Here is a 25,753-nt window from a genome sequence, read left to right on the forward strand (position 1 = left end):
CACCAGGGTTAATAGCCCTACTCTTGGGATTTTTAATGACCACACAGAGTCAGGACACCCGCTTAACGTCCCACCTGAATGATCGCACCCTACGCAGGGCAATGTCCTCTTCACTGCCATGGGACATTGGGAACCTCCTGGCCCTCCAACACCACTTACAGCAGCATCTGGTCTCCCATCCAAGGACCTGCCAGGACTAACCCTGCTCAGCTTCAGAGGCAAGCCAGCAGTGGGATGCAGGGTGTTATGCAGCTGGCTCGTATACACAATCTTGGCAGTTTGGTAGTACTTCAGCAGTTTTCCTCCTGTTATGTCAGTCACTGACAGTCAATCAATTAGCCCATGTCAGCTAACATTTTATAGATTGCTAGGTAAGTTAGTCTAGCCATGTCACGCCTACTCCCGTTCCGGCGCTCAACGTCGCCAGTCTACTAACCACCGGTCCTGGCAATCATCATTACTCACACCTGCTCCCCATCGTTACGACACCTGGACCTCATCATCACCTTGATTACTCTCCCTTTCTTTAGCCCTCAGTTGCCTCAGTCATTAGGCAGTATAGGTTTTGTTCACATTCTGTACGCCTCTACTTTTTTGTTTATCTTTAAGATTCTTATTATTAAACTCACCTTCTGGACATACTTCCTGACTCCCAGCATATACATTACAAGCCAGCTATCTGAACACTGTACAGTAGTAATCATGTGCTTCTCCACCTGCATTGCTTGCTGTTTGGGGTTTTAGGCTGGGTTTCTGTACAGCACTTTGAGATATCAGCTGATGTACGAAGGGCTATATAAATAAATTTGATTTGATTTGATTTGATGTCGACTTAGAATCAAATCAAATTTTATTGGTCACATACACGTGTTTATCAGATGTTATTGCGAGTGTAGTGAAATGCTTGTGTTTCTAGCTCCAACAGTGCAGTAATATGTAACAATTTCACAACAATACACACAAATCTAAAGTAAAGGAATGGAATTAAGAATATATAAATATTTGGACGAGCAATGTCAGAGAGGCATAGACTAAGATACAGTAGGATAGAATATAGTATAAACATGAGATGAGTAATGCAAAATATGTAAACATTATTAAAGTGACCAGTGTTCCATTATTAAAGTTGCCAGTGATTTCAAAGTCTATGTATAAAGGGTAGCAGCCTCTATTGTGCTAGTGATGGCTATTTAACAGTCTGATGGCCTTGAGATAGAAGCTGTTTTTCAGTCTCTCTGTCCCAGCTTTGATGAACCTGACCTTTCTTCAGCCTCCTGAGGTTGAAGAGGCGCAGTTGCGCCTTCTTCACCACATTGTCTTTGTGGGTGGGCTATTTCAGTTTGTCAGTGATGTGTACGCAGAGGAACTTGAAGCTTTCCACCTTCTTCACTGTAGTCCCGAAGTGAATAGGGGGGTGTTCCCTCTGCTGTTTCCTGAAGTCCACGATCAACTCCTTTGTTTTGTTGACGTTGAGTAAGAGGTTATTTTCCTGGCACCACACTCCCAGGGCCCTCACCACCTTCCTATAGGCTGTCTTGTCATTGTTGGTAATCAGGCCTATTACTGTTGTCGTCTGCAAACGTGATGATTGAGTTGACCGGGCACACAGGACACATGCCTAGGGGTTCTGACCCCCAGGGGGCACCATTGATTTTGTGAGTCACTCCCACTCAGATATTACATGAACATGGCATAAATCATGGCAAAATGTGTGGAACAGCAGGGGATATAGCATTAAAACTGTAACATTTTCTCTCTATCCATGGCAAAATTAGTTGAATCGTATAAAATTGGCAAAACACTTATGTTATGTCATGTTACGTAGTCTTAGAAAAAAAGGTGCTAAGTGTACAGTGGGGCAAAAAAGTATTTAGTCAGCCACCATTTGTGCAAGTTCTCCCACATAAAAAGATGAGAGAGGGCTGTAATTTTCATCATAGGTACACTTCAACTATGACAGACAAAATGAGGAAAGAAAATCACATTGTAGGATTTTTTATGAATTTATTTGCAAATTATGGTGGAAAATAAGTATTTGGTCAATAACAAAAGTTTATCTCAATACTTTGTTATATACCCTTTGTTGGCAATGACAGAGGTCAAACGTTTTCTGTAAGTCATCACAAGGTTTTCACACACTGTTGCTGGTATTTTGGCCCATTCCTCCATGCAGATCTCCTCTAGAGCAGTGATGTTTTGGGGCTGTTGCTGGGCAACACGGACTTTCAACTCCCTCCAAAGATGGGGTTGAGATCTGGAGACTGGCTAGGCCACTCCAGGACCTTGAAATGCTTCTTATGAAGCCACTCCTTCGTTGCCCGGGCGGTGTGTTTGGGATCATTGTCATGCTGAAAGACCCAGCCACGTTTCATCTTCAATGCCCTTGCTGATGGAAGGAGGTTTTCACTCAAAATCTCACGATACATGGCCCCATTCATTCTTTCCTTTACACGGATCAGTCGTCCTGTTCCATTTGCAGAAAAACAGCCCCAAAGCATGATGTTTCCACCCCCATGTGTTCTTTGGATGCAACTCAGCATTCTTTGTCCTCCAAACACGATGAGTTGAGTTTTTACCAAAAAGTTATATTTTGGTTTCATCTGACCATATGACATTCTCCCAATCTTCTTCTGGATCATCCAAATGCTCTCTAGCAAACTTCAGACGGGCCTGGACATGTACTGGCTTAAGCAGGGGACACGTCTGGCACTGCAGGATTTGAGTCCCTGGCGGCGTAGTGTGTTACTGATGGTAGGCTTTGTTACTTTGGTCCCAGCTCTCTGCAGGTCATTCACTAGGTCCCCCCGTGTGGTTCTGGGATTTATGCTCACCGTTCTTGTGATCATTATGACCCCACGGGGTGAGATCTTGCGTGGAGCAAGAGTGAATGTAGCCCTTCAAGTAAAGTGTAACCATATTATCATAGGATTAAAATATAATCCTGACATTCAGATCAAAGCACAGTAACTGTATGTGTTTGTGATAATCTGACCACTTGTCTAACAGAGGACATGTAGAAACTATAATATAAAACCAGACAAAGAGATGAGGACAGAGAACAGAAACAGTGTGAGGTTGAGTGCATATGTCTTCCTCTGAGGTACCCAGACCAGAGGCCTGTGGTGTAGAACACACACACACACACACCCACACCCACACACACACACACACACACACACACACACACACACACACACACACACACACACACACACACACACACACACACACACAGAGGCTTGGGGTATAGAACAGGCTGAGAAGGTGATTAGGAAGAACACTTAGTCAACAAACAAACAACAAACACCCTAATTATAGAGTGAGAGACTGAATAGAGACTAACCCTGAAGCGGTTGATCAGGTCATATCGGGTGAGCAGTTCGTAGACCAGGAACTTTAATGCGTGTTCACTGCTGGCCTCGTGGAGCACAAACACATCAAAGGACCAGTTATCTACATCCTGTAAACAATAAGATGTCAGGGATGATGACAGCACAGAATTAAATAGAACACACATTGTGTTCTATAATAAAACACATATTGATTATGATCGCTATGAATGTCAGAATATGATGTTATGATAAAGTCTAAAATAGCTGTAAAATCAGGTCCATCTTGTACAGATGTAATAAAGCCTTTATTCTGCAATGATTATGCATGATATGACAGTTTATCTATTTAAATGTTTTAGGATGTCATCATTCCTATCTCAAAGTGTAGCTTGACTGATATCATCATCTTTCATTTCTCATAGGTCCGGTTTCCCGGACACAGATTAAGCAAGACAAGAGATTCCCAAATTAGCAAGATTTTTTTAGTCCAGGACTAGGCTGAGTCTGTATCTGGGAAACCAGTCCCTAGTGTATGATGTATAATAGTAATAGTAATACTATAGTAATATGACATATCAGGCACCTTCAAAGCAGCGATGGCAGCTGGAGGGTACGTCAATCCAGCCATGTTAGATGTCCGCCTGTACATCCTGAAGATAGGTACACAACCATTAGGTGGTTAGACAATAGAACTGTGATGCACCCAGTGGGCAAATCGGGTTGAAATAATGTTATGATGAACACTGCTTGTAATGATTTCATTTCAATGAGTTTTGCCCACTGGGGCAGCTCCTGTACATGTACTTTGTATACATAGAAAACTGTACACACAGACAACAAACAACAGCTGATGATTTCAATTGTATTCTTCCCACTATGGTATCAAAATGCTACAGTCACATAATGCCACAATGCCTCAGTTTTCAACGATTACCAGTAATGGGATCAACAGTAATTTAATTTTTAAAAAGATTAAAGGCTTTTGAGCAGGCTTTCTTTGCAGATTTCGAATATTTTGGCACTGGACAGAACCGAACCAAAGGCTGGATGTTGAAAGGGGTGAGGGGACGGATGAGACAGGGCTGTTAAATAAGGCCAAAGAAAGACTGTATTTGGGCTTTGGCAACAACAACAAAGAAAGGTGTGACATGTCGGAAGCCCAGCCAAGTTATCTCTGTTCTTCAAGTGGGCCTTGGTAAAGAGTAGTGCACTATATAGGGAATAGGTTGCAATTTGGGATGCATCCTACATCTAGTTTATAAAAGAGAAGGAGAATCTGCCAGGCTGGGCTTTGACTGTATTCTCTTCTCTCGTCTCCTCTGAGAGTGTTTTCAGTCATAGACCAGTTCATTTTTCTCAGGGGAATCTGGGCTGAAGAGACCATACTTGTCAAGGATTTCCTCCTCTTCTTCCGAAGAGGAGAGGCGAGAAGGATCAGAGGACCAATATGCGGTGTGGTAAGTGTCCATGGTTCTTTTAATACATAAATGTGCACATGAACAACTGACTACAAAAACAAGAAACGTGTGAAAACCTAAACAGTCCTATCTGGTGCAAACACAGAGACAGGAACAATCACCCACACACACAGTGAAACCCAGGCTACCTAAGTATGATTCTCAATCAGAGACAACTAATGACACCTGCCTCTGATTGAGAACCATACTAGGCCGAAACATAGAAATACCCATATTTATAGAAAAACAAACATAGACTGCCCACCCAACTCACGCCCTGACCATACTAAATAAATACAAAACAAAGGAAATAAAGGTCAGAACGTGACAATACTCTCTGACACAGACATATTATATAACTGTAAAGACCGATCTTACTATGGAATATGGACACACATTTTATAACTCAAATTCTAATGTTGTCCACAAAAGAAGAAACCATCCAAACCTGTTGTTTGACACATTTGAATAATATACTAAGCAATGTACATTCCAACTGTTGAACTGAGATTGCCTGCATTGTGGATTCCATTTTGGAATATTAATTTCAGGAGATACTGTAGCCTAGTAGTTGCCATGGAAATAAAAGTGAGACACATGCCATAGCAACAGCTCTTGAGAAGATTTGAGACACATTGCTGAATATGATGTTTATGTATTCATGTTAGTGCCCACTGTAAGTAAGAATTCACTATTGACCATTTTTATTGACTGGCAGAATGACAATTAATACTATTAGACTACAAGCGAAAGCAATTGAGGGAAGCTCATTGCTCAATATTATTTATGTATTCATGTTTGTGCACACTTACTGGAAAGTTTTTAAAAATAACCATTGTTCTAAGGCAGAATGACAGTTACGTGTTTCTTTTAAGAGCAACACAAGAAGTTCTAACAAGAGCTTCTCACAAAAGTGTTAATGGTATATGTTTTTAAAAAAAGTTAAATGTATCTGCATACTTATCAATGTAGATAGCCTACTGTAATTCTTTGTTTATTTTCCCATATATCATAAAAGTACATCCTCCAGTACCTCTTGACTGTGGTTTGTTGTGTGTGTGTGTGCATCTGTGTATATGTTTGTACCTCTCGACAAAGATGCCAGCCTGCACGGCATGCACGATGCTCTTGAACCGTGGTTTCTCCTCGGGTCGTCTCCTGACCACGCCCATCTTCCTGGTGAAGGTCGAGGCCAGCCAATCCCGCACCTCCATTGGAACAGAGTCCGTCTGGATGTCACTGAGCTCATCCTCAGTGTCCAGAAGACGCCTGTGAGGGGGAGGGACAAGGGACAGTCAGACTCCAGGTCAGTCGGAACACACAAATGTAACAGTCCCATACTACCTGATATTCACCTGTTATATACCTGTAACAGTGTCACATTCCCTGTCATTCACTTTTTAACCATAAGTTGTATAGCTTACATTTCCTGCAAAAGTATGCTAAATGTCACTCACACTAATAGCATGTACTCTCGCTAATAAAAGTGTAATTTGTTTCCATTGCTGACTGTGATGTGATGAGATGAGAGGCCAGGTCTTGTAAATGCCTGTTTACCTGTCCTGGTATGGAGCCCCTGAACCATCATCCTCACTATGTGATCCCCAGTAAATGTCATTCTGAAGGCTGAATGGACTTCTTAAGTGTTAACTGACAGGCTCTCTTTCCATTGCAATTTGTTTAGCTGAGGAAACCGCCTTGGTGAATTATTAACCGTTAAACAGATCCTCAGCTGTAATGAGAAAGAAAATGTGGCCAATGAAGGAAAAGGGAGGCAGATATTTTGAATGTTCTGATTTTAGAATGTCAACATTAAGTTAGACGCTAACGTAAGGAAATGAGGCTTACGGAATCACGATAAGGGTGCAGGACTTCCTTCTGCAAGTAATTATTCTGAAATTGTAAAACCGGGCTACCGTGAAAATAAATGATCATATATTATGATAATGGAAAATGCAATTACTACACAAATATGATTCAATCAAAGTCTGCATCCAAAATGGCACCCTATTATTGAACTGATGTAGGGGAAGGGTTCTGCATTGAACCCAAAAAGGTTCTACCTGGAACCAAAAAGAGTTCCTCTACGGGGACATCCAAAGAACCCTTTTAGGTTTTTTCTAAGAGTGTAGATAGTAAATAAGGTGCCATTTGGGTGGTGGGGGGGGGCTCTGCAATCAGACTACAGGCTATGCAACACCTGCTTATCACTGGAGAGCCCAACTGAGCTGACTCACTCTGCAGTCTGTATCAACAACTACAGCCACAACAACCCAGACTGAGAGGGATGTATGGCTCAGTAAGACTTTAGTTTTATAGTCTCCTCCATGGAGAGATGGAAAACTTCACACATGGAGTTTAAGAAGTAAAGTATGGAGTGCTCCTTCGAGTAATCGGACGTTCCCCCATGTCAGGGGAGACATCCAGAGAGAAGTGAGACATCCAGAGAGAAGTGAGACACCCAGAGAGAAGTGAGACACCCAGAGAGATGTGAGACATCCAGAGAGAAGTGAGACACCCAGAGAGAACTGAAGGACTTTGATCAGCAGACACAAAGACACAGTTTGCATAGAAAAAGTATATTTTCAAACTGTCTGAGCTAAGGCACCAAAACAGAGTAGTACTGCACTTGTGGTACTCCACTGGTTGTACAGCACTCGATTTGTCAAGGAATTTGATTATCAGAATAGGTTACTATCTATGAGTACCATATTTTATGTGAGTTGTATTTGTGCAGTTATTTCCCATACCTTTAACGGTGCAGAGTGCAAAATGTTTGATGTAGTTATTGAATTGAATTCAGCTGAAATGCACTCACCTGGTTTCATCAATATAGACTGCCTCTAGAACAGAGGCTGCATACTCTATATTCTTCCTCAGGTCCACCACATTCACTTCTCCCTTGTCTAGTTGCTTCACCAGGCATCTCAATCTGCAAAGAGGAAGTTGGGTTCAAATTTCATCTTCATATATGAGCTCATGAACACTGGATAATACATAGTACACGGAGAACAGTACTGTATGTTGATACAACTCGACAGTCTCTGAGCTGGTCATGTCAAATCAAACGTTATTGGTTGCGTACACATATTTTGCAGATGTTATCGCAGGTGCAGCTAAATGCTTATGTTTCTAGCTCCAACAGTGCAGTAATACCTAACAATACACACAAATCCCCCCACAAACGCAATAAGAAGGAAAGAAATTCCACAAATGAACTTTTAACAAAGGCGCACCTGTAATTGAAATGCATTTCAGGTGACTACCTCATGAAGCTGGTTGAGAGAATGCCAAGAGTGTGCAAAGCTGTCATCAAGGCAAAGGGTGGCTACTTTGAAGATTCAAAAATATTTTTGGATTTGTTTAACACTTTTTTGGTTACTACATGATTCCATATGTGTTATTTCGTAGTTTTGATGCCTTCTATTATTCTACAATGAAGAAAATAGTAAAACATAAAGAAAAACATTTGAATGAGTAGGTGTGTCCAAACGTTTGACTGGAACTGTATATATTTCTTACATTTCCATTTTTTTGGGGGGGGTGTATTGTTTTGCAATATTAGGTATTGCTGCACTGTATATAATGGTGTGAAATAGACAGTATGGACAATACAATTTATAGAAAAGGTGTGTACAGCATTAGTTACAGTGGGGCAAAAAAGTATTTAGTCAGCCACCAATTATGCAAGTTCTCCCACTTAAAAATATGAGAGAGGCCGTTAATTTTCATCATAGGTACACTTCAACTATGACAGACAAAATGAGAAAATTTATTTGCAAAATATGGTGGAAAATAAGTATTTGGTCAATAACAAAAGTTTATCTCAATACTTTGTTATATACCCTTTGTTGGCAATGACAGAGGTCAATCGTTTTCTGTAAATCTTCACAAGGTTTTCACACACTGTTGCTGGTATTTTGGCCCATTCCTCCATGCAGATCTCCTCTAGAGCAGTGATGTTTTGGGGCTGTTGCTGGGCAACACGGACTTTCAACTCCCTCCAAAGATTTTCTATGGGGTTGAGATCTGGAGACTGGCTAGGCCACTCCAGGACCTTGAAATGCTTCTTACGAAGCCACTCCTTCGTTGCCTGGGCGGTGTGTTTGGGATCATTGTCATGCTGAAAGACCCAGCCACGTTTCATCTTCAATGCCGTTGCTGATGGAAGGAGGTTTTCACTCAAAATCTCACAATACATTGCCCCATTCATTCTTTCCTTTACACGGATCAGTCGTCCTGGTCCCTTTGCAGAAAAACAGCCCCAAAGCATGATGTTTCCACCCCCATGCTTCACAGTTGGTATGGTGTTCTTTGGATGCAACTAAGCATTCTTTGTCCTCCAAACACGACGAGTTGAGTTTTTACCAAAAAGTTATATTTCGGTTTCATCTGACTATATGACATTCTCCCAATCTTCTTCTGGATCATCCAAATGCTCTCTAGCAAACTTCAGACAGGCCTGGACATGTACTGGCTTAAACAGGGGGACACGTCTGGCACTGCAGGATTTGAGTCCCTGGCGGCATAGTGTGTTACTGATGGTAGGCTTTGTTACTTTGGTCCCAGCTCTCTGCAGGTCATTCACTAGGTCCCCATGTGTGGTTCTGGGATTTTTGCTTGTGATCATTTTGACCCCACGGGGTGAGATCTTGCATGGAGCCCCAAATCGAGGGAGATTATCAGTGGTCTTTTATGTCTTCCATTTCCTAATAATTGCTCCCACAGTTGATTTCTTCAAACCAAGCTGCTTCCCTATTGCAGATTCAGTCTTCCCAGCCTGGTGCAGGTCTACAATTTTGTTTCTGGTGTCCTTTGACAGCTCTTTGGTCTTGGCCATAGTGGAGTTTGGAGTGTGACTGTTTGAACTTATCAATATTAAAGACACCTGTCCACAACCTCAAACAGTTGCCATTAATACAGGTAACGAGTGGAGGACAGAGGAGCCTCTTAAAGAAGAAGTTACAGGTCTGTGAGAGCCAGAAATCTTTCTTGTTTGTAGGTGACCAAATACTTATTTTCCACCATAATTTGCAAATAAATTCATTAAAAATCCTAATGTGATTTTCTGGATATTTTTTTTCATTTTGTCTGTCATAGTTGAAGTGTACCTATGATGACAATTACAGGCCTCTCTCATCTTTTTAAGTGGTAGAACTTGCACAATTGGTGGCTGACTAAATACTTTTTTGCCCCACTGTATATAGAGCACCACAGTATGAGTCATAATACCCATAAATCCTAGCAGTCAAACAGGGAAATGGTTCCATTCATTTTTCCCATAGGGGATTTTAGAATCACATAAAATGAGGGCTGTGTTTCGTGTAGGCTTACCCTGGTGGGACCTTTTGATAACTGTGTAAATCTCTCTCGGACAAGGTGACTTGTATCAATATATTCGCCTGGATTTACCCCCACCCAAAATTAAATGCTAATGTGGCTATCATAAAGACCTTCAAATGCCATGATGATCTGGACAAGACTGCCAAATCGAGGCAAAGGTAAGAAAAATGAATGGTTAAAAACGATTGGAACAATTTCCCTGTTTTACTGCTAGGTTTTTATGGGTATTATGACATCTCTGTGGAGCTTGAATTTTTTGAAATTTTAAATACACTGTTTAGCAGATATATTTATTCGAAGCACTCACAGTTATATGTGCATACATTTTAAGTACGGGTGATCCCAGGAGGCATACCCACAACTCTGGCGTTGCAAGCACCATGCTCTACCAACTGAGCTACAAAGGACCAAGGGCAATATAGGATGAGCTTCGACTAGAACACAGTATATTCATATGAAGTGGGTAAAACAGTATGTAAACTTTATTCAAGTATGTGTGTGTGTGTGTGTGTGTGTGTGTGTGTGTGTGTGTGTGTGTGTGTGTGTTAGACATCCAGAGAACTAGCACCACTGAACTACAACCGCCTGATCAACAAAGCCTAGAAAGTCAGTGAAGCCTTTGGTATTGGTCTCATACAGATCTTTAAATATTTACCACGGGACTAGTGCATCATTAAAAACAACAGGGGATTGACACTGTGCCATGGCTCGCCTCGGTGGGCACACATACTATCACCAAACACCAGACGCCCAACCAACCCTCAGCAAAATGACTTGGGATGTGTCCCAAATGGCACCCTATTCCCCATATAGTGCACTACTTTTGACCAGAGGGCCTGTAGTGTACTATATAGGGGATAGGGGGTGCCATTTGGGATGCAAACCTACTGTAAGATCCCTGCTGCAAGGCAAGACCATAAGAGGAGCATCTGTTTTCAATCTGAGGTGTTATTATGTGAAAATCTGTAACAGAGGAGGATTCAGAAGTATTGAAGTGTTATTGACATGTGGTTTTATATGAACACATAATCCTAAACCCAAGCTGTCAAAACAACAGGATCAACTGACTGAAAGCCAGGATACAATACAGAAAACACATACACACACACACAATACAGTACGGAAAACAACCAATGCATCTGCATGCAAAGTGAGCAGGAGAAAGCCATTTGCGAAGTGAGCAGAATGTATGTAGTAGAGAGACTGATAAGCCTGGGACTTTATTGGGCCTTTACTGTGGGCTTGTTTGCCTTATCTAGTCATTTTTCTTCCTTCTCTCTAGTCTTTCCTTCTTTTGTCTTCAGAGGGGAAACACAGCAGGATACCGCTCTGCCAGTCAAGATGAGTGAGCAAAGTGCCAAGTCTATACTATTCTATCACAGGCGGCAACTTAATTGGAGAGGACAGGCTCATAGAAATGGCTGGAATGGAGTAAATGAAATGGCATTGATATATCAAACACATGGTTTCCTAGTGCTGATACCATTCCATTCACTCCATTCCAGCCATTATTATGATCCGTCCTCCCCTCACCAGCCTCCTGTGTATTATATTGTGCTCAGTGTTAATTGAAAATCTGACTGACTACTATTGGCAAACTGCCACCCCCAGCATTGGTTTGTTCTGTAAGCTACAACAAGACAAACGCCTAGGAGCGGCTCAAACATGGTGAACTCAGCCTACAACGACGTGACCGTAAATAGTGACACCTGTTGCACCTAATAGTGGTCTGTAATATCAAAATATTTCAATACATGACTAATGAGGATGCAGAAAGTAAACATTTGCCTTGCATAATCAAGCTGTAGACAGCCGTCTCTTCCACATTGTCAACTGCCTGTGATATTACATCTACTGTTGCATTTAGCCTGATAAAGTATCTGGTGCACTTTGGATGAGAGTTAGATGCAGCCAGGGTGAGAGTTGGCAACAGTCCCTCAAAACAACTGTCTCTCCAACTCACTTATCACACATTCAGTAGCAACAGGTTTCCACAGACCAGGGTCTGATTTCAAAAAGTGTGCTAGGGCAGGTCCCCCCTGTCTATATAATCATACGTACTATGATCTAAAAGGCTAAACTGATCCTAGATCAGCACACCTACTCTGAAACTCTTTGTGAATATTGTCACAGACGCAACGTTTAGACTACAGTTTGAAACCACTGAAACCATGGGAATAGTTCATGTGTAGTGGGTGGGGGAATAACAACAGGGCTATTCCCCCACAGTGTTTCCAGCCTAGGTTTATCAATCATATGACCTTTTCCTCTGTCACTCCCCACAGCACTGGCCTGATGTCTTCCATCTCACACACCCTGGATTAGACCAATCACACAGCAGATAAATATAAAAAGTGGCCCTGATTGGTGGATCTATCTGGGTCACAATAATACAACCTTGTCTTTGGAAGCAAGCGAAAATGACTTTTTTCATGTGATTTCAGTATGTTTCAGTATAGGTTAGCATATGATAAAAGATTCTGAATAAAGTGGCAGTATATTAATAGTTGAAACAGCCACAAAGGTAGCAGTATTGATATATTTCTTAAGAAATAGAAAAAACATGGACTTTACAATGGTAAAGGGACTAAAGACAGGTCAAACATGTTACAACAAGTTCAGTTGTATAAGCACGTGCCATATCTTTCTCAACAACTGGGTTGCTTATCTGAGTTCACATGAGCTCTTGGAAACTTTGTTTGACATTTTGGTCAAGTAGAAAACCCAAGACATCTGGACAACTCTCAGATTATGTTGTACAGTAATAATGTTTTAAAAACTCACATACAGATGTAGGATCTTAATTTGATAACTATTTTGTTGATGAGAATTTTCCTGTACAGCTGGAAATGCAAACTTGTAGTATTTTCAAGGTTTTAAAAGGCTTCTAAAGTTTGTAATTTCCACTTTAAAATGTCAGACTTGATTTGCCCTAACATGTAAAATGTATCAACCCCTGCAAAAAATGCCCATCAATTATAATGCACATAATAATTCACATTTCCTGTAGCAAACGGGATCAAATTAAGATCCTACTGCTGCAGGATGCATCCCAAATTACACCCTATTCCCTACACAGTGCACAACATTTGACCACAATCCTATGGCACTGGTCAAAAGTAGTGCACTATGTAGGGAATAGGGTTCCATTTGGGACACAACAATAGCCTTATCTTTGCTTTCCAGGACTTCAACTCAGAGCTCAATATAATGAGAAACTAACTTCAAGTTAGTTATACATATATTATCCTGTTACTGTGACTGTGAAATAACCATAATACATATTTAGAGTATATTCGTCATAGAACTATATAGACTACAGTACATACTGTAAGAGGACCCTTACATGCTGACCAGACCGGACACGTCGCGTGCACGAGCGTCGCAAATTCAATTTAGAAATCCATGTTATTCAATTATTGTGCCAACGAGCGTCTGCGACACCAAGGGCTAAAATAGAACTCATTCCTATTTCTGATGCAGATTGCGCTGAAAGTCCTGCCTCTTCCATCTCCTCATTGGTTTATAGAAGCAGGTACCCACGTGCCATCTCCTCATTGGTTATACCCACATGGGTGACTGAAAGACTAACTGTTTTGCCGGTAGTTGTGGTAATACAATGAAAGTTTAGATGCAATCACCATATAAATTAAACGATAAAAAAGCCTGGAAGGAGGAGAGAACTAGAAACGATTCGGTTGGCCATTTTATGTGTGGATTAATTGTCGGAGTAGTGGTCCTTGTGCATTTCAGCTAAAATAACAACTCAATGTTTATATCCCAGGACAAATTAGCTAGCAATAGCAAGCTAGCTAAATAGGACAAATTAACGTTAGCTAGCAAGTGCAAGCTAACTAGCTAAATTGCCATACATGTTTAATGATTTTCGACCTTTCCACAAATTAATGTCATTGGTTCAGAGTTTGTTTTGATATTTTAACCTGCCTGTCGTGATCGCGTTTGGTGTAGGGGGCAAAATGCATGTATGCACGATTGCGCACGACGTCGCACGCACGCAGCAGCTTTGGGTACCGTGTTAGGGACCTGTGTGAGGTTTTTAAAGAATGAAAATTAATAAAGTTAACAATTTGCCAGGGTCCGATTAAAATAGGCTTTATGTGAAACTGTATCGCTTTCAGGAACTTCTTTCTGAGCTGGGCCTCCAAGAAGTACAAACAAAGGCATAGGGGGATGTCTGATTTTAGCCGCATCCAACTGGATATGTCAGACCTACAAGAGAGCATTTTCCCATGAGTTAACTGTGTCCTCCTCCTTGGAAGGGACTGATGCCGTCACCAGGGCCCAGACTGGGGCCCCAGAGGGCACAGTGGCAGGGCTGGAATAGAGCTGGGGCACCCTGCCTTGCTCCTCTCTGCCGCCTGCTCGGCCAACCTCTCAGACAGACTGATCCAACATTCCTCACCCCTGAAGATGGCACCCACAGGACTACTTTATGACCCGATAACGACCCGTTTCCAAGAAACAGCGGTGGATGATTGCTACTACATTTCATGTATGAAAAAATAAAAGGTCCAGACTCTCTACAGTATGTTGTCTGACTGTGAACTAGACTGGTTTTGTGCATCATTTATTTCAACAAATAAACAGATCTGTACCCTGGTGGTGCCCCAGGCACACAGCGGCTAAATGAGAATGCTTTTCATGTTGCTAAGAAATCCAAATGGCACCCTATTCCCTATTTAGTGCATTACTTTATGGGGTCATTTGGGATACTACCACTGTGTTTGGCTGGTTGTCTTTAATGGCTCCTCAATAAACTAATTCTCATGCTTTCAGATTGCAAACAACATGGTCTCACAGAGGGGATCTATTGATGGCAATAAAAATAACATGCCTGTATGATACAGGCTATTACCAAAACAGAAATTTAGTCTGTGTAATTTAATGTGTTGATCCATGAAAAAAAACGTAATCAAAACAACCTACAGTACATTATACTTTGGAATGTTTCTGCTGTAATTTTATTTTATTTTAAACACTTTGTAAGGGAAACAAACCAAACTCCGATGTAAGCTGGTGAGTTTTACAACCGGCTTACCATTCAAGGCTCCATCATTCTGACAAGTGAGTGGTTCCAGCGCTCTTGGTGGCTTTCCAATTCAGACGCTCAAGTTTTTAAAAAAACGGTCATTCACTGGCCTATAAACACACTTGGTGGGGACAGGGCCTTGTTGTGTTATGTTAACACTAGTCTGAGCCTGGGCCTACTTTCTGCTTTCTACAGACCTGCAGGCCTTCTAACTGACACTGGGTCTCTCCAATTCAAACATGTTCACGGAACCTCTGGTAAAACCTTGTGACAAAAGAAATCTGGTGTTGATAGTGATATGTTTGACAGACCTATAGATTTCAGTATAGGGACAGACAGACTCTCTAACTGAAACAGGGACAGTTCAACTCAAACATGTTCACAGGAATGGGGTTTAAAACAAGCTGACAAAAGCAATTTACATCCGATGTATGTTGCAGACATATGTTGCAAACCCTAACCATAACCCTTACCATTAACCTGTCTCTAACCCTATCCATGCTATGTGACATATAGGCTAACTAGTATGTTATAAGTAATATGTCAGTTTGAGGATAATGGTTTATTTCATGTGTAAAAAGTAAAAGGAAATGAATTGTCACATACACCAGATAGCTGCAGTGAAATGTGTTGTTTTACAGGGTCAGCCATAGTAGTACAGCACCCCTGGAGTAAATTAGGCTTAAGTGCCTTGCTCAAGGTCACACCGACAATTGTTTCACCTTGTTGGCTACTATGTCAACTAAAAGACTGAATTACAGTAACACATAGGCTACACATACAATAAACACATTTAAGTTAATAAGATTAGATATAACAAATTGAACAATGTCAAAAAGTATGGGAGTTAAGGCAGGAGAATGGAGGTAGAACGGTCAGAGGCGATGGAGAGAGGAGGGAGCATCTATTATGTGACATAAAGCTAGAATAGTTAAATGTCACTATTTTGACATTCTAATGAGACCAGGCAGTTATAACTAAACAAAAAGGTATTTTCTCTGGCTTGCCACATTTTTCACAACTTTATTTGAGATAATATCACCCATATAACACGCTTCTGGTTTATTCTGAATTGTAAACTGGCCTCTTGGGTGGTCCAAAAATGGATCTCACGTCTGTTCTAATCCTAGTTTGGCACAACAGACAGAGACAAAATCCTACACTCTGACCAGTATCTCTGTTGGACATCTCATCCCACAAGTCAACAGAGATTTCAGTTTCTCACAGGGCCAACAGAGGTTCCATAGTCTCACCATCCCTGGTTCCACCTCTGGTTCAGTCGGTGTGACTAGAGGGTAATTACACCAGTCTCCTGGGTGATACATGATAAATCAGACTCCCTCATCTCTCTGTTATCATCCTGTTCTCCCCCTCCCTCCCCCTCCTCCATCCAGCCCTCCCTCACCTCTGTGTTATCAACCTCCTTTTCTGTTTTGTTCTATTTGTAATGGGAGGGCTACGACTCCATAAACTCTCATTACATGAAGGATAACCTACTGCAAAGTACACTGTAAATCCTGGCACGTCAAACACCCACACACACAAACAGCAGTTCCCCATAATCCCATTATAGCAGATGACTATTCTGAGGGGTGCTGGCTGTACTGTAAGTTGAAAAGCAGGCCATGGGGTCAGTGGTTTCAGAGTTGACACACACACACACACGGCCATATGAAAAACAGATAATGCTCTCTCTGGGGAAAGTCAGAGGCCTCTCTCTCTCAGCTCAAAACCCTCTGTAGTCATCTTTGATGGAGATGGAGAGAGGTCATTTAACTGTTTGCCAGCCATTTTCCTGACAGCTGAGGTGAATTATATCATAACACTAGACCTGCACACAGACACGCACGCAAACACACACACACACACACACACACACACACACACACACACACACACACACACACACACACACACACACACACACACACACACACACACACACACACACACACACACACACACACACACACACACACACACACACACACACACACACACGAGACAGATCTCCTAACTGTGATGGTCAGACTGTAGCCATTTGAGATGGACAGGGAAGTACATTTATGTAGATCATATTTGGCTCGCAATTCCACGGCCACAGCCGAGACTCACAAGAAGTTACAGCTGGCTGCAGAAGTAGGTCAGAAGTTGGCGTTGTTATATACTTTGGTACTTTATTTCCAACCCAGATGATACACAAGGCCTGACGACAAGGGGAAACCAGACAGCTGTTTTCTGTTATACAATAGCAGAGCAAAATGTGCTTCATGTGTGCTAGGTTTAGCACAGGCATAAACCATGATCATCTCAAGTGGAGCCTTAACTGAACTTTTCTAACCACAGAGGGGAAACTATTCGCTCTTCGTCTTACAAATCTCCAAAGAATGATATCAGTCTCAGCTCTGTCCCTGGCTAAATTAAGGAACTAATAACAAACTTAATTCAATAAAATGATCAATGTTGTTTTACAGTTTTGCAGCAAAGGGTGATTTGAAGACCTGCCAAAAAATACTCTATTGTTTTCTCAAATTGTGTGAATTGTGCTGAGAAAATAGTTTTAATATGATCTCGGTCAAGCTTATCTACCTTGGTGTTTGAGATAGTGTCGATCTCCTGGACTGTTTTCTGTAGCTCTGAACCCTACACCCCTTTTTAGTCCCAGGATGCAGTCACAAAGGGTCACTGCTGTTTGGTTGGTGTGTGTGTGTGTGTGTGTTTGTGTGTGTGTGTGTGTGTGTGTCCTGACCAACATGTTTGTTTGGTCCCTCTCGTCTCACAGTAAACATCATGCTATTTATTCATCTGGGCCGCGTCCCATATGGCACCCTACTCCCTTTATGGTGCACTACTTTTATGGTCTCTGGTCAAAGTTAGTGCATTATATAGGGAATAGGGTGCCATTTGGGATACAGACATATTCAGCCATGATGATCCAGTACAGATGTCATGTTGCCCCTCTAGTCCCTATACTCTTCCTGTCTATCCACTGGGAAGTACAGCCTGGGATGTCAGTTGTTAAACTGTACTATACTCACTTGGCAGAAATCTCAGATCAATTGGTAAACTCTGATTTACCACACCAAAATACCTATTTGCGCCTCTTCGGGATGGAAACTAGATTTGTAATGGCTGTGCTCAATGCAAATGCACTTACAAATGTAGATCCTTCAAACACCCTCAAACAGGGAAACAGATCCCAATCAAAGGTGTTATCATGTGCTCCACTAAGGCAGTTATTTATCTTATAACTTGTCCTTGTGGTAAAAATGATGTGGGTAAAACAACACCCTGTCTAGGAGAGGGGGTGATCTTGACAATGTATTGTTAAAACGAGAGGCTGCCTGGATGTTTAATTTAAAGACCCCCTCTCTCTTGCTCCCTTCAGTGTCAATGTAGACTTTGATCTGAAGCCATTCTTGTGATTACTATCCATTGTAAAATATTTATAGGCCTATGTAGCCAAATTGTATCTATGACTGTATGTTATTCATTCATGCTTTTTACATGTTCTATATATATCTGTAAATCAACCAATGAAATCAAACCACTCCCGGCCATGATTACAGACACCTGTGTGTGTCCTTTCAAAGTATATTAACTAGTGACCAGCAGTGTTTGTCATTATACCCTGATGTATATTATACCCGACAGCTCGTCTGTCGAAACGTTGGTTATTCAATTATTGTATCTGAGCTCCTAGAGTCTGCTCCTCTCCTTTTCTTTTTCAGTTGTAATACTGTAAACAAAAGATAGTGTGCCTCATTTCCAGTCCAGAGACATGGCTTGATTCAAAGAGAGAGTGTGTGTGAACATGTGTGTGTGTATATGTGTGTGTGCATGTGTGTATGAGTCAGAAAACAAGTCTTCCCATGCAGACAGTCTTCCCAGCATAATCAAAGCCTGGAAAGTGCTCGGGGGGCTAGCGGAGGATTAGGGCACCATGGGTTGACTAAGGAACATGACAACCCCACAAGACTCCACAGGACCCACAAGACCCCACAGGACTCCATGAGACCCACAAGACCCCACAGGACTCCAGGGGACCCCATGGGACCCCAGTACTCCACAAGACCCCACAGACCCCACAAGACTTAAGGAAGAGAGTGCCCCTCCATATTATGGGGTCACTAGTTCAGTATGGGCTCAGGACTCAACAATCCAAGAAACATAAGCGACAACACCACCCAGATACATGACGTAGAAGTATTTGGGAAATTACTGATGTTCTCAAACTAGGACTGGACACCCCCACAGGACCCTGCTGGACCGCCCGCAGTAGATCAAGGAGAAGAAGAAACATCAAAACAATACCACAATACCACAGATTACAGTCTATATTAATTTCCATGGTGGAATCTATTCATAGAGGTGACTTGGGAAATTACAGCTTTTTCCAAACCCAGTCCTGACTGACAGAGCAGAGGCATCCTTCCTGAACAACGTGACAACGCCTCCCCTCATAGTCCTGAGAAACACGTACCTTCATTTTGTCAGACTATGTCAGACTCAGCACAGATTAATTCTGAACAATGTGAGAACACTTCCTACCCCTGAGATACAAGTGCTTTAAAACATCTTTAAAACAGCAGTTCATGAAGCGAAGTAGCTGCTAAATATTGATGTGCCCTGACTAACTCTGTAAGAGCAGAGCAGAGAGAGGGACCTGTTACACAGCTGCATTTCTTTACCAGCCCTCTCTCCTTCCCTCCCTCCTTTCCTCCCTCCCCGTTTTACATGCTAAGAAGCTATTAGCAACCTGCATCTAATAACCGTCAGGGCCAATGAACCATGCCACAATGTTCTGCTTTTAATGACCGTCGAACCACAACAGAGACAGACAGGTGTAGTTAGTACACTCCACTTCCTACTCCTTAGAACACGCACACACACACACACACACAGATATTGGAGAGTGTGCTGTAACAGCGAGAGATAGCTCTGGGAATTATAATCCAGCCATGAGATAGGACTATGATTACTGCAACAACATAGCTAGTGTAGTTATGCCAACGGAACTGACACAGTCCGGATCATCAGGCAGAAAGCGTAGGCAGGTGAAACAGCCTTTAATATGATCCTTCACACTCCACAGGAGCAGGAGCAAGACAGAGAAGACAGGCAGATAGGTAGACAGACCACACTAGTAGATTGATATGATCCTTCACCCTCAACAAGAACAGCACAGGAAAGAGAAGCAGAAGAGAGGCAGGTACAGTAGGTAGAGAGACCTAGTAGTAGTAGTTTCCTGGGGACGGACAGTTGCTCTTTCTGTCTTACCTGAAGACAGGTCTGTGGAGAAGCTTCCTCTTGATCGTGACATACTCTTCCATTTAAAGTGTGAGCCCAGGCTGGGCTGGGTTGGGGATAGGAGCAGGGAGCTCTGTGTGAGGCTGGGCTGTCCCCCAGCTGCTCCTCTCCTTACGTTGCACTGTGCTGCTCTGAGACAACTGGTCCTGCCTGGTCCCTGCTAGTCCCCCTAGTCCCTGGTCCTGCCCTCTCCCTCTCTCTCTTTCCCTTTCTCTACTCCCTTTCTCTGCTTTCTCTAAAAGACCAATGAGAAAGGCCATAGAGGACACATCACAGTGTTGCTCTCCTAGTCTCAGAAGAGAGGAGAGAACCAGTGGAACAATCCCAAACAACCACAAACAGGTAATCGAAAGAACCCAAAAGTTCCCAAAACAACCACAAAAAAATCCCAAACAGGTACCTCTGGACTCCTGTGTGTGTGCGTGTGTGTGAGCAATAGAACAGTTCCATCAACAGGAGAGATTTAGATCCCTGCAGCAGCCCCCTTATCACCCAACTTCATCACATACCAAATGTTTTGGGGTCTGCTGCCTCAACTTCAAGGCGTCCCGTGTGAGCAGATCTTTTTAAACAAGCTGTTAAGCAAATGTTCTATATAGTAATTAATGAAGATGGATAGAGGCTGGTTAGTGGGGCTGGGTAAACATCAATACATGGTCATTAAATCACAATATGTATTTTATTTTGCCAGGATGATGTGTGGATGGTGCAATGCAGAGCAAAGTACAGTTTAGTAGCGTAGAGTACAGTACAGTAGTGTAAAGTACAGTAGAATAAAGTAATGTAGAGTACAGTAGAATAAAGAAACGTAGAGTACAGTAGAGTAAAGTAGCGTAAAGTACAGTACAGTACAGTAGTGTAAAGTAATGTAGAGTACAGTAGAATAAAGAAACGTAGAGTACAGTAGAGTAAAGTACAGTACATTAAAGTAGCGTAAAGTATAGTAAAGTAGTGTAAAGTACAGTAGAATAAAGTAGCGTAAAGTAAAGTATAGTAAAGTAGCGTAAAGTACAGTACAGTAGAGTAAAGTAGCGTAAAGTATAGTAAAGTAGCGTAAAGTACAGTACAGTAGTGTAAAGTACAGTAGAATAAAGTAACGTAGAGTAGAGTAACGTAAAGTACAGTAAAGTTGCGTAAAGTAGCGTAAAGTACAGTACAGTAGAGTAAAGTAGCGTAGAGTAGAGTAAGGGAGTTGGGAGTGTGTGTGTCCGTATGTATATGTGTGTGTAGGGAGAACCACAGAGCGGCGGGAGGCCTTGCGGTGCTTTAATCAACAGAAGATATGGTTGTTTAACTTACTGAATGTGAAGTTGAGGCACGCTTTCTCACCCCAACCCAGCTGGAGGAAACTGATGATAAACATCACCAACACTGGGGATGTTTCCAAATGGCACTCTATTCCCTACATAGTGCAATACATTTGATCAAAGCCCTATGGTCCCTGGTCAAATGTAGCGCACTATATAGGGAATATGGTGCCATTTGGGATGGTGCCATTTGGGACTCTGAGAGGGCCATTCCTCCTGGAGGTGGAAACAAACACTCAAACACTAACAAACACTCAAACACTATCATCTGATGGAAGACAACCCTCACACACACACGCGCACACGCACACACACACACACACACACACACACACACACACACACACACACACACACACACACACACACACACACACACACACACACACACACACACACACACAGAGAGAGAGAGAAATGTGGGTTTTGGGATAAAAGCAAGCGACAGTCCAACAAGAAGTCTCAACTTCAGGAAAATACAATAATTGACAAATACATTGTAGTGCACAAAATCAGACAAGTTCCAACTTGTCTGTCACTCAAATACTGATTGATTATATTATTTTGACTGTATTCAAAATGAGCTTGACAAACAGAAATGATTATGCCAAAAAATGTAAGTCATTCAAGTGAATCAACTTTACACTACAAACTGAAAACAACGCGGCCATAAACAACACATACTTTGTCAGTAAATCAACAATATTTCCCACACATATCGAGGTGTTCTAATGAGTGGGTGCCCTTTAAAACAGTTACCTGTCCAAAATTGTAAATCAGTAACGTAACTTTTGGAATACCCAAACTCAGTAACGTAATCTGATTACATTGTGTTACTTTTAGATTACTTTCCCCTTAAGAGGCATTAGAAGACAAAAATACATAACTGGCAATACATGGATGTTACATTTTACTTTACTTGGTTGGTTATGTAGGCTTCTTCTAACCCATTCCTTTCTACTACATATATGGAAGTATAAATTTGTCAAATTGTTTTACCTGAGCATAACCCCAAAACTAAGGATTTATTAGCCAGCCCTACACTGTTGTTTATAGTTTTTGTTGTCATGGTGGACTGATTGGGCTCGTTGATTCGAGATGAAAAATAAATGCTGCGCTCATGGAATGGCATGCTTTGAGTACTGAAGTAGCGTAAAGTATAGTACTATTCACTGAAAAGTGCTATTTACATGTGAAAAATGTATGCCATATGCTGCATTTGCTGAAGGCCTATGGTTTACCTAATTGTTGGTGACACTTTGATGTATTGATAATATGCAGCTGTTTAAAGGTCAAATCCACAAATGAAACAATAACAAAACGGTCGCCCTGCCCCTGAGGTATGGGCCTGGAGAAATGTAACCACTCTCAGAATTATTGTTTTAACCATGTTATACAGTGTTTGTTTGTAAATATTATAAATGTAAACATTGGAGAAAAACAAGCTTATATGTTTGGTTCTCATGAAACGGATATACAGTACCAGTCAAAAGTTTGGACACACCTACTCATTCAAGGGTTTTCTTTATTTTTACTATTTTCTACATTGTAGAATATTAGTGAAGACATCAAAACTATGTAATAACACCTATGAAATCATGTGGTAACCCAAAAATATTTGAGATTCTTCAAAGTATCCCCCTTTGCCTTGATGACAGCTTTGCACACTCTTGGCATTCTCTCAACCAGCTTCACCTGGAATGCTTCTCCAACAGTCTTGAAGGAGTTCCCACATATGTTGAACACTTGTTGGCTGCTTTTCCTTCACTCTGCGGTCCAACTCATTCCAAACCTTCTCATTTGGGTCGAGGTTGGGTGATTGTGGAGGCCAGGTCATCTGATGCAGCACTCCATCACCCTCCTTCTTGGTCTTATAGCCCTAACACCGCCTGGATGTTTGTTGGGTCATTGTCCTGTTGAAAAACAAATGATAGTCCCACCAAGCGCAAACCAGATGGGATGGCATATCGCTGTAGAATGCTGTGGTAGCCATGCTGGTTAAGTATGCTTTGAATTCTAAGTAAATCACTAACAGTGTCACCAGCAAAGCACCCGCACACCTCCTCCTCCACGCTTCACGATGGGAATCACACACATGGAGATCATCCATTTACCTACTCTGCATCTCACAAAGACACAGCGGTTGGAAACGAAAATCTCCAATTTGGACTCATCAGACCAGGTTGCCACCGGCCTAATGTCCATTGCTCATGTTTCTTGGCCCACGCAAGTCTCTCTTTCTTATTGGTGTCCTTTAGCAGAGGTTTCTTGGCAGCAATTCGACCATGAAGCCCTGATTCACGCAGTCTTTTCTGAACATGTTGATGTTGAGATGTGTCTTACTTGAACTCTGTGAAGCAGTTATTTGGGCTGCAATCTGAAGTGCAGTTAAATCTAATTAATTTATCCTCTGCAGCAGAGGTAACTCTGTGTCTTCCTTTCCTGTGGCGGTCCTCATGAGACCCAGTTTCATCACAGTGCTTGATGGTTTTTGCAACTGTACTTGAAGAAACGTTCAAAGTTCTTGACATTTTCTGCATTGCCTGACCTTCATGTCTTAAATGATGGACTGTCGATTTCTCTTTGCTTATTTGAGCTTTTCTTGCCATAATATGGGCTTGGTCTTTTACCAAGTAGGGCTATCTTCTGTATACTAAATTGTCACAACACAACTGTTTTGCCCAAACGCATTAAGAATGAAAGAAATTCCAGAAATTAACTTTCAACAAGGCACACCTGTTAATAGAAATGCATTCCAGGTGACTACCTCATGAAGCTGGTTGAGAGAATGCCACGAGTGTGCAATTGGAGGTGTACATGTGGATGTATTTCAAGGCATACCTTCAAACTCAGTGCCTCTTTGCTTGACATCATTTGAGAATCATTAGAAATCAGCCAAGAACTCAGAAGAAAAAGTGTAGACCTCCACAAGTCTGGTTCAGCCTTGGGAGCAATTTCCAAACGCCTGAAGGTACCACGTTCAGCTGTACAAACAATTGTACGCAAGTATAAACACCATGGGACCACACAGCCGTCATACCGCTCAGGAAGGAGACGCATATATGAACGTATTTTGGTACGAAAAGTGCAAATAAATTCCAGAACAACAGTAAAGGACCGTGTCAATATGCTGGAGGAAACAGGCACAAAGTATCTATATCCACAGTAAAACGAGTCCTATATCAACATAACCTGAAAGACCCCACAGCAAGGAAGAAGCCACTGCTCCAAAACCTCCATAAAAAAGCCATACAATGGTTTGCAACTGCACATGGGGACAAAGATTGTACCTTTTGGAGAAATGTCCTCTGGTCTGATGAAACAAAAATAGAACTGTTTGGCCATAATGACCATCCTTATATGTGGAGGCTTGCAAGCCGAAGAACAGCATCCCAACCGTCAAGCACGGGGGTGGCAGCATCATGTTGTGGGGGTGCTTTGCTGCAGGAGGGACTGGTGCACTTCACAAAATAGATGGCATCATGAGGCAGGAAAATTATGTAGATATATTGAAGCAACATCTCAAGACATCAATCAGGAAGTTCAAATTTGGTCGCTTCCAAATGGACAATGACCCCAAGCATACTTCCAAAGTTGTAGCAAAATGGCTTAAGGACAACAAAGTCAAGGAATTGGAGTAGCCATCACATATTTTTACTGGCTGTACACTGGTTTCAAAAATAATGATTGAAAGGCACCTTAAACTTCTTGAATTCAACCATTAATGGGTTCAAATGCACATTTAGATTTGTGAACTGCTATCCACGACAACATAAGGCGCAAATAGCCAAATGAGAGAGCAGCAGCGTGATTCACATAAATGCGCTAGATATCAATAATAAGTTATATCCGTATAACCGTAGACTACACCCCTGCTGTCATCCTTACCTCCAAGCGTAGATTCAAGTTGGATAATCCTTGGATGCTGACAGCAGTCCCACCATTGGAAGATAT

General features: G+C 41.9%; 1 protein-coding gene across 2 annotated transcripts in view; it reads right to left on the bottom strand.

The window, feature by feature from the left end:
* The window catches only part of LOC109868555 (calcium/calmodulin-dependent 3',5'-cyclic nucleotide phosphodiesterase 1A), a 66,080-nt gene that overhangs the window by 18,823 nt on the left and 21,504 nt on the right, over window positions 1-25,753 (bottom strand). The window contains exons 1-5 of one of the 2 annotated variants that reach the window (XM_031797876.1): window positions 20,463-20,646; window positions 7,608-7,721; window positions 5,876-6,058; window positions 3,916-3,982; window positions 3,344-3,460 (exon numbers count right to left, since the gene is read on the bottom strand). In XM_031797876.1, the coding sequence (XP_031653736.1) occupies window positions 3,344-3,460; window positions 3,916-3,982; window positions 5,876-6,058; window positions 7,608-7,721; window positions 20,463-20,515 (534 nt within the window). In that variant the 5' untranslated portion in view covers window positions 20,516-20,646. Of the gene's footprint in view, window positions 1-3,343; window positions 3,461-3,915; window positions 3,983-5,875; window positions 6,059-7,607; window positions 7,722-20,462; window positions 20,647-25,753 lie in introns of those variants that run through there. The other variant, XM_020458195.2, reaches the window with a different exon arrangement.

Source organism: Oncorhynchus kisutch, linkage group LG2 (assembly GCF_002021735.2).
Source record: "Oncorhynchus kisutch isolate 150728-3 linkage group LG2, Okis_V2, whole genome shotgun sequence".
Lineage (NCBI taxonomy): Eukaryota > Metazoa > Chordata > Actinopteri > Salmoniformes > Salmonidae > Oncorhynchus > Oncorhynchus kisutch.